An 18,700-nucleotide genomic window follows, 5' to 3' on the forward strand; every position below is an offset into this window, starting at 1 on the left:
TGTTTTTACTGTGTATCTCAATTTCACATTTTAATTTTATACTTATCTCTACTACCTTGTCCATCATTACTGCTTTTTTAGTATAATGTATGTGATGCCTCCCCACTGGACCAGTAATCAAGGAGCCTCAATCCTCACCAGTGGGGGACATACACTGGGAGGATGACAAGTACACACACAGTATTTCCATATGCAGCTCACTGCATCAAGTGCAATTTCCTTTAAGAGCACACAGAGACCACAGTCAGTCCGGGGCTGGTTTATCACTCTTTCTCCGGATCGCCAATAAGACTCTCCACTGGCACAATTATAGAGTTCAGATCTTAGCTGTGTGGCCAAGCCAAGACCTTCAGCACCCTCTCTGTCCAACCAGCGCTTTGTGACCCTGCCCAAGTAGCTGACACACACACTCTGAGGTTTGATTTACATATACACACACCTGGGAAAGGCTGGCACAGGTTTACTTGCTATGCTACTTTTTACCTGACTATAAGGTAGTTATCATAGCCATCAGCCAACTCCTTATCAGCTACTTTAAGACCCTTAACAAAGGGTGTCCAATCTTACTGTGTAATATTAATATTAATTAATATTATTAGAAATGGTAGTTTAACCAAGAGCAAGGCTATTAGGTTCATAGGTTTATACTAGGCTATCTGCCCAAGGGCATTTACAAGCCTAGCCCATAGTTTTGTGGCTTACGCCACCCCTTTAGTATGGGGAACTATACCCATTATTTTGCTGTGCCTCTGTCGAGCAGTGACACTGAGGTAATCCCTGGGGTATATCTGCGATCTCCCATCCATTGGTCAAGATTTCTCTTGAACAAGGCCAGCGAGGTGCTCTGCCTCACATATACCGGGATTTTGTTCCACAGCATAGGCAGTCTTTGGGTGATGAATCTATCCCTCCAGCACATCCTATTAATAGCCGTGTCGAGGTTTAAGTCTCCCACCCTTGTGGCTCTGATGGATCTAGATTTGTTGAGGTGAAGCATATTCATCAAATCTGGGTTTGACATGGCCTTGTATGTCAGGCACAGGTCACCTCTGAGCAAGCGGTAAGCGACTGAATAGAGCTGAAGTTCTTTCAGTCGGGCAGCATAGGACAGATTTTTGAGACCCTTTATCCTTTTGGTGAGGAACTTGTGGCCTCTCCAGCTGCTGCAAATGTCGGGTCAGATACATTCCGAATGGGGCATTGTACTCAATCATTGGTCTGATGAGTGATGAGTATAGGGAAACTATGACCCCCTTGATCTAGATGTGAATCCCTTCATGATAAGGTGGGCAATGTAGAAGGTCTTCCTAACTACTTTAGCTACATGGGTGTCGAATGACAGGCTACTGTCAACCTGGGTCCCCAGGTCCCTAATAACTTCTTCTGTGCTCAGTGGATTGCCACCTATATGGTAGCTAGGGTAACCTTGTTTTTCCGAAGGGTATGACTATGCATTTTTGGCATTTAACTTTAGGCCATGGCTCTGGCACCAGTTATCCGCTTTCTGTGAGACCCTTCTGAAGGATATCTGTGTCAGATGTGTTTTGACTACGGCCAGTTTGCAGTCATCTGCAAACTTTGTCAGCCATAACCCTCCTGTGTTTGCTTGTACTGAAAAGTAGATGCCAAACAAGAGTGGGCCCAGGACTGAGCCCTGTGGGACACCACTTGTGACAGGCTTTGAGTCTGACATGGCGCCAGCAACTCTGACCCTGTGGGTTCTGTCACTCAGCCAGTTTGCAACCCATCTTGTGATGTATGGGTTAACATTTAAGCTGATGAGTTTTTCAATGATACCCAAGTGGGGTATTGTATCGAAGGCTTTCGCCAGATCGAGGTAGGCTGTATGGACTGCCTTTCCCTCATCAATGGCTTTGGTGACTGTTTCGAAAAAGTCAACCAAGTTTAAAAGGCATGACCTGCCTTTGACAAAGCCAAACTGGGTTGGATCCAAAGTCTGCAAATTCCCTATGTCTTTTATTTATGAGATCCATTATGATCTTCTCCATGGCTTTGCAGATAAGGCTTGTCAAGCTAATGGGCCAGTAATTTCCAGGGTCGGTGGAGGCCCCGCCTTTATGAAGTGGGACTACTGTCGCAGTGTGCCACTCCCTGGGTACGTATCCAGAGGTGAGACTATGATTAAACAGCTGTCCTAGCTGTGGGTTTAATTCCTCGTTGAGTTCGTGGAGCACGCAGCCGGGGACACCATCAGGTCCCATGGATGCTGTGTTTTTTGCTTTGGAGAGAGCAGTTCTCACTTGGGCGTTAGAGATGTTTGGGGGGCTGCAATCGTTTGGTATAGATATCTCTCCTTTTGGGGGAGGGGGGGAGTTTGCACTGAACCTGTCAGCCAGTATGTTGGCAATGTCTGTAGGATCAGTAATCTTCACATCATTTTGAACTAGTTCTGAGCATATCTGGGAGTTTCCTCCCAGGTTTCTAACATAGCTAAAGACAGCCTTATGATTGTCTTTTGAGTCTTTAGCTATTTTTCTCTCAAAGTTTGCTTTGGATGATTTTATGAGAGCTCTTAGTTTTTACTTGTAGTGATCAAAGGTGTCTTACCTTTTAAGGATTTTGCTCTATCTTGTAGTAGCTTCCTCCTTTTGTTGTAGAGTTTGTTTATGGCTGGGGTCCACCAGACTGGACGCTTGCCTTTGGTACAAAGAGTCTTTGTTTTGCTTGGGATTGCCTTATCCATGCAGTCCTGTAGGTGCTGGTAGAAGGCATTTGTAAGTGATTCATCGGCTTGGGTACTGTTTTCCGCCGCTCGGGGCCTTAAAGGAGACCACACTAGTCTTTAGAAGTGTGAAGTCGGCTTCGAGAAGTTCTTTACTGTGGTCTTTTTATTTCAGGTGGGGTGAGATGAGGACCTCCAGCGAGATTAGTTTGTGATCTGATCTCACCAGTGAGGGGTATACTTCCGGTGTTGAACATTGTGCTCCCATGTTCGTGATGATGAGATCAAGTATGTTTTCTCCTCTTGTGGGGATGGTGACTAGTTGTTCCATGGCATTTGAGTTTATGAATTCCAGGAACTTTTGGGCTAGGGTGTTTGGGCTTGAGTAGTGTTCCTAGTCTATATTAGGGTAATTGAAGTCACCTAGTATGATGGTGTTTGGAGATACATTTATCCCCTCCAGTGTTTTCAGGAAAGCCATGTGAGGTTCCTGAGTTTGTGAGGGTGGCCTGTAACATGCTACAATTTGCAGAGCAGTCTTGCCTATGGTTAATTGCACCTGGATGGTCTCCGATGCATCGTCGTTGCCACCAATCTTGAGGTGTGGGTGTCCTTGATGAATATGGATACCCCCCTCCTTTCTTGGTATTGTCCGGATTTTGGGGCCGGAACGCATGATATGAGGTAAAACCTGATAGTGCTGGGGTGCTCTCAGGAGCCTTGAACCAGGTTTCTGTCACAGCACAGACATCGATGTTCTCCATACTGAGAAGGGCCTCGAGTGCATGCATTTTGAGATTGAGACTGCTGGCATTGAGCAGCATTACCCTTAGTTTTTTTCCATTTTTGTGTTCTAGGGTGGTAGGTTTAGAAATTGAGCCTTGCCTAAAAAAGGCACTATGGGAGTGGCAAGAGCCTTCGCCAATATCCGGAATCCCAGGGGTGACAGGTGCAAGCCATCCCTTGCGAAGCAGCGTGGCTTGCACAGCATGTCATCCCAGACAGACAGACATTGGATCCCCTTTGAATGACACCAGAGTTTAAGCCAATTGTTAAAGCTGATCATCTTATCTCTGTATTGTGGCATCATTCTTGGTGAAGGTAGGATACTGCTCAAAGTCAGGGTCATACCTGCCTGGGCTACATAATCAGAGAGCTCCTCAATGTCTCTTTTCATGTAGTCCAAAGAGGTACGTCTCAGGTCGTTTACACCAGCGTGGACAATGACTGAGTCGTATTTGTACCTGCTGTTGAGAGACCTGAGTGCTTGCGTTATGTGGCGGATTCTAGAGCCCGACAGGCAGCTTACTGTAACCCTCTCCTTACTCAGTCTGGTGAGCGGGACGTCAGTGTGTCTGACTATGGAGTCACCAATGACTAGTGTGTCTGGCATTGTGGTTGGCCTTAAGGGCTGTGACTGTTTGACACTCTGACTGTGAGGTCTATGTGTTGCAGGTGTTGTGTTATGAGGTGGTAGTTGTTTGGGTGTCTGCTTTGGTGGCCTCTGCTGTTTTGGTAGATTTTTGATCAGAGCCTCCGAGTATGTCTTTGTGTGTTTATGTGTATGATTTGAGGTTGTGATGGTACTATGTGAGACTGGGTCTATAGTGTGTGTGGTAACCTTCTCCTCCTGTCTGGTCTTGCCAGACCTATGTTGAGAGAGCTCAGCCTCCAGTTTGGCCGTATAGTTGCATCTCTCGCATGTATTTGTGTTTTGTGGGAGGAGGAGAGGGTTGTTCAGGTACATGAGGCAATTGTAACATTGCCTCAATATTCCCAGGTTCACCAGCTGAGCAGGAGAGGACACAAGCAACTGATCCCTCGACATGCTAGAAGGAATAGACAAAAAAACTTTCAAAGAGATTCCGGGGGATGTGGGTGTCCGAGAAATGGGGTTCGCCTTTTTGGGGTACTATCTATAACAAGAGTGCTGTATCAAAGTGATAAGTACTGTAGGAGCAAGTGCTAGGTTTAACAGATAAAGAATAGTCTACTCAGAGTCAGGTAGAGATGATCTTTTTAGTTATAGGATATGCTGATTAGATCAGTAGTATAGTTCGAGGAAGGTAGTTTTAAGGGAAAATTTGAAGAGTGGACTTTAGGTAGCCCTAATAGTTTAAATCTGCTTAACCGGCGCTGCCCTAGTGTGCAACGGTAGCAGCTCCACGCTAAATCATGCAAACGCAGCTTAGCGTGTTTTATATCAGGGGGCTGAAAGAAGCTAGGAACTGGCCCAAAACGACCAATAGACTACAAGTTACTGGCTGAAACCTCACAAAACTGGACCAACAGGCAGCTCAATGCTTCCCACTCCCACTGGTAAGCAAGGGAACTTCCTCTCTTCCAAATTAGGCAAAGAATCAGTAACAGGAACTGCAAACAAAGTCCAGGGATCAGCAAGCTCTGAAACTGGACTACTCTAGCTCAGTAAGGCGGGAAAACAAGAGATATTTTTTTTTTTTTTTTTTTTTTCAGAAAACAAGCAGAAACAGATACAGTAAACACTTATAAATGCTATAAATCGGCTATCACAGCCGACACAAACAATTTGCAACAATTACAGATTTTAAAAGTAACAAACTGAGAAATCAAGTGCAATAACAGAATAAATGCAGAAAACAATAACAATGTATCAGCAAGCAGGCGAAATACAGTTGCTAGATAAACAGAAGTGGAAAGCCACAAAAAATATACTTAAATCAGGTAAAGTCGCTTTTTTAGCTCTCTGAAGCTTGGATTACTCTGCTGGCCACCACGAGGATCTGTGCTGAGTAGGTACAAGCTGAAAAACGCGCTTTTAGCGTGTTTTATATCAGGGGGCTGAAAGAAGCTAGGAACTGGCCCAAAACGACCAATAGACTACAAGTTACTGGCTGAAACCTCACAAAACTGGTAGTCCACACAGTGTCACCAAATAAATATGCAAGTACTGTCAAAACAGATCAACAACAATGAAAGGTTTAAATATACTTAATAATAAATAATAAAAGAACAAGAAATACTCAGTATATATTCACAGTGATGTCAGAGTTCAAAATCATAGGAAACAGTTAAAACATTGCAGAACAGTCGCAAATAAAGAAAAAATATCTAAACTAAGCTTTACCCAATACATTAATCAAACTCTGGTTGTCTATGCCATTCATACTTAGGGTTTTATCCCTCTATGCCATAGAGCTGGCTTTTGGTCACTACTCAATGTTCTTACTGTGCATCTCAATTTCATATTTTAATTTTATACTTCTCTCTGCTATCATGTCCATCATTACTGCTTTTTGGGACCACAGTGGTGCAGCAATTAGTACTGTCACCTCACAGCAAGAGGGTCTCCGGTTTGATTCTCATCTGGGGTGCCTTCTATGTGGAGTCTGCATGTCCTTCTCATGGTCATGTGGCTTTCCTCCGGGTGCTCCAGTTTCCTCCCATATTCTAAAGACATGCAGTAGGTGGATTGGTACTCTAAACTGGCCATAGGAGAGAGCATGTGTGAGAGTGAGAGGTGCAAATGAACTACCATGTCAGGGCTAGCCACCTGGTGGTATAAGCCTTGGCTCAAGAAGACTGCCACTGCGGAAGTGACACCCCGACCCCATGTGCAAAATGGGAATAAGGGTTGAGGATAGATGGATCTAAACTAAGCTTTGCTACATTCCTGGCTATATTTAAGAGAATTATACTATTCACTAGTAACTTACTTCATCAGAGCAAGGCAGATTTGTGGTAAATGGATCTTGTTAGGTCCAAGACAGAATACAGAATGCAGTCTCTCTCTAAGAAATGTTTTAAATTAATATCTAAAATATTACTGCTGGGATAGCTTGCAGAATGACAATTTCTTGTCATCTGACTCTATCCCAGGTGACACCCTGACTGCTGGAAGCTAGCAGTATTTAATATTTACCTGTAAAAATACATGCTGGAAGTCATAAAACAATTACATTCCTTTATAATTTCACAGGTAGTAATTAATTCACTCCGAAGACAATACAGAAAGCTCTCTAGTACCAACATTATTACTCCATCCTAGCCTATAAAGTAATTTAATTTTAGCTAATTTTTCTGACTTTAACCTCCTGTATTCCAGTTTCCACTGTTAAAATATATATATTTAAACAGTTACAATAATGCATGCACATTTCTGTTCTCTTGCAACAGGGCACACTGTGGTTACATTTTAAACAGCACTTTGCAAAAATCTTTTCAACATACACTTCTGTACCAGCAGTTTGATATACACATGATATACAGTTCTAATTCATTTGTAACACAAGCATCTTATATAAATCATGCTGATATTCACAAATGATATATAATTATTTACAAAATTCCCGATAACTGTGCTGGCACTATCCTCCTTTGTCACAATTCTTTCCCCCTTGAAGACTCAAGCTAGTTTTTCAAGTGACCCTTGAGAAACATTGCATGAGAGGGATGAGCCTATCTGGGAATACATTACCCCATTCTCTGTCTTGAGAACCTATCTGTGTTGGCATTGCTAACCCCACTGTGGTGCTTCACTGTCATATCATACCATATGCCTGCAACCCTAAGCTCCACCTTACTAACTTGGCAGTTTTCTGGTTGGCTTGAAGTAGACATATTAAGGGATTGTGGTCTGTAACTACAGTGAATTTCTTTCCAATACAGATAAGACTGAAGTTTTTGCAACGCCCACACTATGGCAAGACATTCCTTTTCTAAAGCTGCATAGCATTCCTCCCTGGGTTGGAGTCTATGGCTGAGAAATACCACAGGGTGCTCTTCTCCTCCTGAGGAAACCTGGCTGAGTACAGCCCCCACTTCATTGTTTGAAGCATCTACCCACACAACAAATTATTTGCTGTAATCTGGACTGGCTGACACAGGGGGTCCTCCCAAAGCTCCTTTAAGATTCTGGAGTGCCTGTTCACATGCTGGAGTCAGCACCATCTTATCTGGCCTGATTTTCCTTGTCAGGTCTGTGAGGGGAGTAGCTATGGTACTATAATTGGGGACAAACTTTCTGTAATACCCTCCTGTCCCTAAGAATGCCCTCACCTGCTTTTTGGTAAGCCTGAATTGCATCCACTTTGGCAGGTTTTGGCCTGATCTTACCACTCCCTTATGCTCCAGGTAGGAGACCTCTGCCATACCCACCTGACACTTACTGGGTTTAATGGTCAACCCTGTTCTCTGTAGTCTGCCCAGCATCTCCATAACATGCTGAAGGTGTTCTTGCCAGGAATGGCTGTAGATGGCAATATCATCCAGGTAAGCAAGGGTGAAATCTCCTGCTCCTGCTAAGATATGATCCACCAGCCTATGGAAAGTCACTGGGGCATTTTTCATCTCAAAGGGCATCTTCGTGAACTTATACAAGCCAAAAGTAATCACAAAGGCTAACCCGTCTCAAGTGTTGGGAGTCAGGGGCACCTGCCAGTAGCCCTTGGAAAGATCAATAGTGGTAAGATACTTAGCCACCCAGCTGCTCTAGGGCTTCATCTGTCCTATGCATGAGGTAACCATCTGACTCTGTGTGACTAATTTCCTGTAGTCCACACAAAAGTTGGTGCTGCTGTCCTTCTTTGGTACCAGCACCACTGGGGAGACCCATGGACTGCTGGACTCCTGGATTACCCCCTAGTTCCAACATTTCCTGTATCGCCTTCCTCAGTGTCTGTCTGACTCTCTCAGGCACCCTAAAAGGGGCTTTCTTAACAGGCCTTTGGGGTCCTGTATCCACATGTTGCTGCACCAGGTGGGTGCACACGGGTTTCCCACTGAACATGCCCCCAAACCCCTGTAGCACTGCTCAGATTTCTCGACCCTGGGAAGGGGACAGCTGCTGGGACACTGCTACCCCTTCCACTGAGGTGTCAGTCCGAGCCTCACTGAGGAGATCAGTCACCAGATCCCCCTCAAACTCCTCTTGCCATCCACTACAAATACTCAGTACAAGGGCCTCTCTATCATGGTAAGGTTTCATCATGTTAACATGGTCCAATTTGTGTCCCTGCCACCTGCCTAGTAGTTCTACAATGTAGTTAACATCTCTGACCTTCCTTACCACTATGAAGCGTCCCTCCAAAGCTGTCTGCAGCTTGTTGTGCCTGACAGGACTGAGAATCATAACCTGCTGCCCCACAGCATACTCTCTAGCTCAAGCATTCCTGTCACACCAGACCTTTTTCTGCTGTTGGGCTTCTGCTAGGTTCTCCTGGGCCAGGCCCATGTGTCCCCTGAGCCTTGTCCTGAGATTTCGAACATATGCCACAACAGACTCCTTGTGGGATACACATTCACCCTTCCACTCATCATAAATCAAGTCTAGAGGTCCTCTCACCATATGCCCATACAGCAACTCAAAGGGTGAAAAACCTGTGGATTCCTGGGGCACCTCCCTGTAAGAAAATATTTGTCCCAGTCCTTCTTAAACTGGTCCGCAAATGCCCCTAGCATTGTGTAGAGTTTAACCTCTCCACCAGACCATTAGTCTGGGAATGGTAGAGGGTGGTCTTTAGGTGCTTCACCCAATAGTGCTTCCACAGACAAGCCAGCAGATCTGACATGAAACTGGCACCTCTGTTAGTCAATATTTCTTTTGGGAATGCTATCCTGCTGAAAATCTCTAACAAAGCATTTTCCACCTTTTTGCCTCATTGAGGGACACAGCCACTGCCTCGGTGTATCTGGTAGCATAATCTACTACCACTAGGATATACTTCTTTCCTGGGTAACTTGAGTTACTCAGAGGCCTCACAATATCCACAGCTACCCTCTGAAATGGCTCCACAATCACAAAGGCACCAAAAGAGCTTTCGCCTCATCTCCTGCTTTGCCAACCTTTTGGCACTGCTCACAAGTCCTGCAGCACCCTGCTACATCCCTGAAAATCCCAGGCCAATAAAAGTTCTGCATAATGCGTCTCTTGGTATGCTTTATGCCCATATGACCTGCAAAGGGAATGTCATGGGCTATGGCTAGAAGTGCCAGACAGTAGGCTCTGGGCACTACCAACTGCCGTATTATCTCATCCTCTAGCCCTCCCTCAGTGGTCCACTGTCTATACAATAACCCTTTGTCCCAGTATACAATTTCCTCTTTTCCTTGAGAAGCATGCACATCCCTGGCTACCTCCCTCAAGCCTTGTAATGTAGGGTCTGAGCTACCTCCCTCAAGCCTTGTAATGTAGGGTCTGAGAGCTGAGCCTATCTTAACTCTCTTTGCAAACCTTCCCAGCTCCCCTTCCACAGGAAGTCTGGTATCCTCTGACACTGGTGCCTCACTGTCAGCCTGGGTACTACTACTCACCTCTGCCCTTGCAGTCATTCTGTCCAAGGAAACATCAGTACCCACAAGTGGCTCACCTTTAGTCTCATTGCTACAGGGTAGCTCCCTCCCTGACATAGCCACCTCACCAGTCCTGGCATCAAGTGGGCAATTTGTCTGGGTCCCCCCAGGTTATCAGACCCACATGCTTGTATCCAAGCCTGACTGCATGCAACTGCATGCACACAAGGTACTGCATTATCAAAATCATTCCCTATCAGGACATCTGCAGGGATATCCTCAAATACACCTACTTGCTTGCTTCCTTTTCCACCCTCCCAGTCAAGGTGAACCCTAGCCAAAGGTATTTGGAATGGGGTCCCTCCAAAAGCTCTGACTGGAGTAGACTGCCCAAGTAAGTAGTGTTTCTCTAACTATTGCAGGCTTCACAATGGTTAATTTAGAGGCTGTGTCTCTCTTAGTAGTGGCATGTTTATCATCTACTAAGATAAGATATAACCTTTTGTGGCAGTTTGGTACCCTTGTTGTCTGCAGACAACTTACCACTGGCATTTTATCATTCCCACTTACTGCCTCTCCCACCTTTTGTTCCCCACCTTGCCTCCGTGGACATCTATATGCTACATGGCCCCACTGGTTACATTTAAAACATTTCACCCTTGATCCTGGCCATGTACCTGAACTAGTGGCCTCCCCTGTTACTGGCCAACTCTGTTGGAGCAGTTTAAGCTGCTCGCCATGGGTTTCCTTAGAGCCATGTGCAGCTGGGTATCCCTTTCCTGTGGAGTGATTCCCTGCTTGCCAGGTATAGGTCTCCATTTTTCCACAACTCATCTGTAGTAATGCATTCCCTACCTGCCAGCCAGATTCTCATGTCCTTACGCAAACTGCTAAGGACTTGTTCCCTCACCAAAGGTGTGCCAGCCCTTCAAAAGTAGTGACGTGACACCCACTTACCCACCTATGTAAATATGTGCTTAGTTCAGCAATATATATTCACACACACTTTCATCTGCCTTGCATCTAAGCTCACAAAACCTTTTTCTATAAGCTTCAGGTGTTAAGTTAAAACACTCTAATAAACAATTTTTAACTTTATTATAATTTAAGCAATCAGTATCAGACAACTTAGAAACAGCAGTTACAGCTTTACCATGGAGTGAGAGAGTCAGGAACTGTACCCAGAGCCCTTGGTCAACATTATACTGTTTTAAAGATCCTTTCAAACATATGAATAAAACTATCAAAGGTATCACTCTCCGTAAATTGTAGAAGTAGTTTACTGACAGTTATTGCTTCTGGGGTTCTGTTACTCCCTTCCCCATTACCTCCATGACCCAGGCGAAGAGTCAGCATTTCCTTTTCATGTTGCCTCTGCCTCTCATTTTCTTTGGCTTCCAGACGTCTCAGTCTCTGCTGAATCTAAGTCCATTTGTTTCTGTTTGTCCTTTTCATCAGCCTCCAAACACTGCAGTTTCTCATTTTCTTCAGCCTCTAAATGCTGCAGTTTCTCATTTTCTTCAGCCTCTAAATGCTACAGTTTCTCATTTTCTTCTGCCTCTAAATGCCACAGTCTCTCTGCTGATTCTACTGCCAAACATTTGGCCTCCAGTTCAAGTCTCTAACTCCAGATGGATTTTTAAGTCCTCTGTGGAAAGCTTGAACTGTCCATTTTCTGAGAGATGTACATCCCCAAGGCCAGTCTGGTTGTCATCCAGGTTCCTGGTCTGTGATGCAGCTGTGACTAAGACTACAATCATTTCTGCTTTAGTCAGGTTGGCATGCACCAATCCTTTGTCTTGGCACAGCTCAGCCAACTGGCTCCTTGTGAGCTTGCCATACTCCTCTGCTGACATCCTTGCCTGTCTCTCTGACTGACTAAGCCGGCAAAAAATAAATAAAACTATTGTGATATGAAACTCTGAATTCTACTGTGTGGCTGGTTGAGAGTACAAATACCTTCTTTAGTGACCACTGTTTACAGGCTACAGAAATTCAATATCTGCACCACTGAATCTCAATATGTGATGTGGTGATCCCACCACTAACAACCAATAATGTGATGCTCCACCACTGGACCAGTAATCAAGAAGCCTCAATCTTCACCACTGGCACCAGTGGAGGATGTACACTGGGAGGATGACAAGTACACACACAGTATTTCCATTTGCAGCTCTATGCATCAACTGCAATTTCCCTTAAGAGCACACAGAGACCCACAGTCAGTCTGGGGCTGGTTTATCCCTCTTTCTCCAGATCCCCAATAAGACTCCCCACTGGCACAGCTATAGAGTTGAGATCACAGCTGAGTGGTCAAGCCAAGACCTCCAGCACCCTCTCTGTCCGACCAGCACTTTGTGTCCCTGCCCAAGTAGCTGACATACACTCTTTGACGTTTGATTAATGCACGCACACACAAAACACACACACACACACACACACACACACGCCTGTGAAACGCTGGCACAGGTTTACTGGCTATGCCCCCTTCCCTTTTTCCCAGATTATAAGGTAGTTATCATTGCCACCAGCCAGCTCCTTATCAGCTACTTTAAGGTCCTTAACAAAGGGTGTCCAATCTTACTGTGTAATATTAATATTAATACAAATTGTAGTTTGACCAAGAGTAAGGCTATTAGTAGTGGCCCACACAGTGTCACAAATAAATATTGAAGTACTCTCAAAACTTAAATATCGCTAGACAGATCAGCCACAATGAAAGGTTTAAATATATTTAATAACTAACAACACAAAAATGCTCAGTATATACTCATAGTGACGTCAGAGTTCAAAATCACAGGAAATATTTAAAACAACATTGCAGAACAGTCTCAAATAAATAAAGAAAAATATCTAAACTAAGCTTTGCTATATTCCTGACTATATCTGAGAGAATTATACTATTCCCTAGTAACATGTAACATACTTCATCAGTGCAAGGCAGATGTATGGTGACTGGATCTTGTTAGGTTCAAGACAGAATACAAAATGCACTGTGTCTCTTTAAGAGACTTTTTAAATTAATATCTCAAATATTACTGCTGGGATAGCTTGCAGAATTATACAATTTCTTGTCATCTGACTCTATCCTAAATGAAGCCCCCCACTGCTAGAATCTAGCGGTATTTAGCATCTACCTGTGAAAATACATAGGCCTCAGATCTTTGGCAGATGCTGGAAGTCATAAAACAATTACATTCCTTCATACTTTCAGAGGTAGTAATTAGTTCACTCTGAAGACAATATAGAAAGCTCCCTTGTATAGACATTATGTCTCCGGAATAGCCTATAAAGTAATTTAATTTCAGCTATTTTTCTGAAGTTAACCTCCTGTATTCCAGTTTCCACTGTTAAAATATACACATTTAAACAGCCACAATAGTGTGTGTATATTTCTTTTCTCTTCCAGCAGGGCACACTGCTGTTACATTTTAAACAGCACTTTGCAAAAACCTTTTCAACATATACTTCTGTACCAGCTGTTTGAAATACACATCGCATACAGTTCTAATACATTTGTAACACAATCATCTTATATAAATCATGTTGATATTCACAAATGACATAGAATTATTTTAAAAACGTTCCAGATAGCTGTGCTGGCAGTACCCACCTTTATCACACTGTAACTAATTTATTGCCTACTAGTCGTGCTCTCCTCACTCTTTTTTAAACATACCTCATCACCTTCTTATTAACTGTCTAACTATACTTTGTTCCTTATGCTTATCTTGTTGTGCTCTAATTAGCACAATAGCATTCGTTTTTACATATGTATTCAAAATGGCAGTTATTTAAATTTTACATTTGAAATAGCTCAAATGTTTCCCCAAATTAATCAGTATAGCAGCGCACTTTTTTCCCTAATGCTTATCTTGCTGTGCTCTAATTAGCACAATATTATTCCTTTTTACATATTTATTCAAAATGACATAGTTATTTAAATTTTACATTTGAAATATATCAAATGTTTCCCCAAATGAATCAGTATTGCAATGCTCTTGTTTTTTTTTTTAGATTTGAAACTTCCAACTGTTCAAAATTTCTCTTTCTACAAATATTTTTCTAAAGTACTGCTACATTTGTACATACATTACACCATTTATGCTAAATGTTTTGACATACTCAGTTGTAAATTTCTGTCTTTGCCTTGTGGCCTGGGTCATTGTTGAAAAGGGTTTTAAAACCTTTGTCATTGTTAGGATGTAGCCAGAATTTCTAGATCTGAGTACCAACATGTACCCCAAAGTATACCACCCCAAGCTTTTGCCATCCCAACTGTAACCTTCCCTCACCAGTCTCTGGCAAACATTCATTTACAGCACTTCCAATGCTGCTTAATAATTTGTCCTGAAAGTGAAACAAAGTTAAAAAATTACAGAGCTATGAGAGGGTTCCTTGCTAAGGGATCACAGCAACCACTTAATCAGAATTCCAGAAAAATACATAAAGCTTAAGAAGTGTACATGGAGTCTTATATGATATTATGTATGCCTGGTTATGTCCTTGGCCATGACGTATGTTTGGATAAGTTATACGTAACTTGTTCAAGATAATGAGTTATGTTGCATCACTTCTCATTTTCTGACAGACAGTGACTTACTGGATGTCTAGCTGTATTTGGGTTGTAATAGAAGATGTTCTCTAAAGGCTGCCCAGTGCCCACACTATGGCTACCATAACAATAAATTAAACATAACAATAAATTAAACATACTATAGGCTGGAATAGCAACAGCAAAAGATAGGGTACTTGCGTATTATCGCAACCAGATTTTAGCGATAATACCACTTGCTTCTCGATATAAAAGCTGTCCCTTATTGTTGTAACAATGTCAGGAAATGTCTTTTCTTTCACAGTAAAGGTTGTTTTAAGAAGGGTTATCAAGAACAAGGGATAAAGTTAGTGTTTCGCTGTGGCTGTGTGCACTTTACTGGCAACGTGTGGAGTTATCTCATTTGTGCATTAACGGTGCTTACAGCCACAGTGACAGTAACTTTTTCTGGTGTTCTTGCTAACCCTTCTTAAAACTACCTTCACTGTGAAATAAAAATCAATTTAAACATAACCATTCCTGTGCTGCTAATATTAAATCACCCTTTCTTCTCTAACTTTGCCTGATGTCCTGAATTGTTTGTCCCCAACACACCTTTTAGGTGCAACACTATAGACAGATAACGGGAAAAGCAGACGTGATGGCGAAATCTCCACGCTTGAGACTGTTGTGCTGTTTACAAAGTCAGAATTCACGTGTTGTACATCTTCAATTTCCCTTCCAAACAGCTCGTTTGCTGTACTTGTTACATCAGTTACACATTCCCCTTAATGTTTCATTAAGGACGCTGGAAATATCTGAACAGAAAGGTCAATGTGCCTAACTGCTGTCATGAACTTCAAAGGTCGTGGTTGATTCAAATAGCTGCCATCGCTGAATGATGAAATGTCGTTAGGGGTCTTATAACAGTAATGGTTCACATACATAATTTGCTGGTCTTCCTGAAGGTAATCCACAGTTTGTACTGAGCAATAAGGACTTTCAATAAGACTGTACAGTGTTGCATGGGCTCCTTTGACTTGAAGTATGCTATTTTTGCAACCACGAAAATCTGGTTGCGATAATACGTAAGTACCAAATATAGCTATACAAATGAAAAATGAAAACACTAAAAACATTTCTGATAGACTGAAGCTTTTTGAATTGAGTGGCCAAAAGTTAATTTAATAAATCATCTCACTGAACCTTTTTCTCACAACCCCCCCCCAAGCCATATTTCTCACAGTCAAAAATGAACAGATAACAAAAGAAGATACCTTCTACAGCAGAATCTGCATTGACGTAAGCAACTCCACGTTCTTGTAGCAATTTTGCATTTTCCTGCATTAAAAAAATGGAAACACTTGTAAGGAATATCATAAAAGGACAGCTCTCTGATTAACATTTTGCTAGAAATATTTTGAATGTTGATCTTTGCTACTGTCACTGCAACTTGTTTTTCAAGATTCGAGTGCAGATGACTAAATGGTGCTTACTGAAAAGACTGACTGATCAGCATTCCTCTGAATGTATATTTTTCACCTGCTGAAATATTAAAATTTGGGTGGTCAGACAGAAATATCAAAGGAGCTGAGTTAGAAGAACTGGTATATCTATCAAGGTGTGTGTGTGTGTAAGGTTGTTTGCTGCAATGCACATGTGTGTGTATGTGTGTCTAAAAGACTATGCCAGCATGGACATATCTGTGTGTGTGTGCGTGTGTGTGTGTGTGTGTGTGTGTGTAAGCACTCACACATACCATGTACATTCTTCTTTCTAGGCACAACTGAATATATAAGCAATGAAGCACTGTATTTAACCTCAGTAACATCACAACTCCAATGAAGGGCTCCTGTTAATCCAAAACCTTGAATATTTGTAAAACCTGCACTAGTCCAATAAAAGGTATTACAGCACCACTATGCCCCAGTGTCTTTGTGTTTTCTGTTAGTTGGTCTGCATGGCATTTCTTAATGTTTTCCATCAACAGTGGTATTATGAAGACACACCAGTAAGGATTACCTTGTACATTAGGTTACTCAACTTTCTGTGAGAAAAGTGCAGAAGTGATACTCTGGGTGAGTGCATAATAGCAATGAATCCATGACATAGCATGATAAAAACCAAAGTAAAGTACTTTTAACACATTGCTGTGGTATTTATACAACTGTTAACACTAATGAAAAGTAACTGCCAACGTTTCAATACACAACATGCTACAAAACATTGCATAATACTGTCGCAAATTAATTATCTTTGAGGTATTATTTGAAATATCAGTTTGTAAATTAAGTGTTTGCGCAGTACTCCTACAGTATGCATCTCACATATTTCAGTATAAAATCTACCAGGTAAAGCTTAGTAGCAATGTGAACTGCTATCATGCAAAAAGTAAGGCAAACAGATTTCTTGCACCAAGCATAGTAAAGCAAAACTATCTTGCTGGTTCCAGATCCATGGCATTGAGAGATGAAGTCCTGACTACAGCCCAGGCAACCTGAGATTGATTAGCTGCTTGGTCACTGGAAGAGGAGGAGGATGGGGTGGGAAAGAGGGGCATTTTATCTGCTTGTCCACTCTGGGAGGGAGGGGAGGGGAGTGACTTCTGTCAAGATTAAGCAGGTCTTTAGTGATGGGATCGCAAAACAGATTGCCACTAAGAATTCAACATTAGAGTGTAGGTCTAGAGTTGATGGACATTATGTGCAGTGATGTGTGTGATGTCAGCAGCTCTGCCCAATTAGGGCATTAAAAAAAACACGCATACACATGACAGTGTATGCAGTGCATCATGGTACCATTCAATACTTATGGTGAAAAGGCATCGGTGTAACAAATGTATTAAATTAATCTAGATTAATCCAGAGGTTAAGAAATCTCATAATTTTAGGGATTTGCTGTCCCACAATGAATCAAGTGGGCCCATCAACAGTTTGCAGCACATGTTGTCTAATGAACAGCAGGGAGCACCTTTACCATGGGTTATCTGACAGCATTAGCAGTTTACACAGCTTTTGCAAATGCTAAACAATTTGCCTGCATAAATCTGGAACAACTTTTACCAGTCCACATGTCAGTGTCGAAACTTAAACCTTGTAATCAGCATTTAAGGCAGATAATGGACAAAAATATCTCAGATAAGGCTTTTGCTTTCATGCACTGGTAAATTCACAACAGGGATGTGTTCACCATTAATCAACATTATAAACAGTGTGTGTGTAAGACATTCTTTCTTGACTGTACATCTCAGTTTTAAGCTCATCATTGTCCTGGTTGCTGCTTTTAAGAATGTTTTAGTGATGTAGTAGCCTTCGCTCTTGGACAGAAATTTGCAGATTCTGCATTTTGACTGTTCTTAGCATATATATTCCATACTGGATGCTAGCTTGAATTTCCCTATCTAAATGGAAAATTTCTCCATGTATTTCTCCAGACGTTATTCCCAGAAATTTGTAGTACCTGGTCAGCAGAGTTTCTGACAATACTTTGCCCTAGATCCAAAAGGTGATTAATGCCACTATGGCTTTATTCTGCTTTACTCTTTAGCAATTATTTTAAATGCAATTTGTACCTGATTATGTTTTTTAGGATAGGTGAGCTGGCAATGGCCACTCACCCCCATCCTCGTTCACCTGGCTCCTACAGTGCCTGAGTCACTGATCGTGAGCCGCTGGTCGTACTCTGGTCATCTGTATCACAGTCATGGCTTTATCTCATAATCCTGCAGGCTGGAGTAATGTTTACATTTGATGCAGTTGAGAACAAAATGGCTCATTTCAGTTAATAAAGCAGCCTATATTACAATGAAAGCCATATATTTTCTTAAAAATGGTAAATGCTGGCCACTTAAATTATCTGAAAATAGACCATAATGAGTGGCAACACAGGATATCTTTAGAATTGTGAAGAGTTGGACTCCAGATGTTTAGGAATTAGGGGAATTTGTTTGAATTTTGTAGGCTATATTACAAGAAATGTATACTTCTACTCTAATGTAAGTATATATATTCTGCTTGCATAGCAAAGCATGATCTTTTGCAATAAAACTGTCTCTTTAATATGTTTTCCAAACTAGTAACAGAAATACAAACTGGCACGTGAAGATCTACAATGTCAAATGTTTGTTGGTAACACACTGGACACAATTCCATAATATTTTACTTGGCAACGCATGCCCAGAACACATCATTGTTGTGTACAAAATCATTCCCACA

At 42.2% G+C, this 18,700-nt stretch overlaps 1 protein-coding gene across 1 annotated transcript in view; it reads right to left on the reverse strand.

Annotated features, from left to right (window-relative positions):
* Nucleotides 1-18,700, reverse strand: part of LOC122802144 (glutamate carboxypeptidase 2-like) — a 1,578,923-nt gene that overhangs the window by 309,651 nt on the left and 1,250,572 nt on the right. The window contains exon 13 of the mRNA XM_044071823.1: nucleotides 15,764-15,827. Within this exon, the coding sequence (XP_043927758.1) occupies nucleotides 15,764-15,827 (64 nt within the window). The remainder of the gene's footprint in view (nucleotides 1-15,763; nucleotides 15,828-18,700) is intronic.

The sequence above is a fragment of the Protopterus annectens genome, chromosome 5.part0, assembly GCF_019279795.1.
Source record: "Protopterus annectens isolate FY-2018-M chromosome 5.part0, PAN1.0, whole genome shotgun sequence".
Lineage (NCBI taxonomy): Eukaryota > Metazoa > Chordata > Ceratodontiformes > Protopteridae > Protopterus > Protopterus annectens.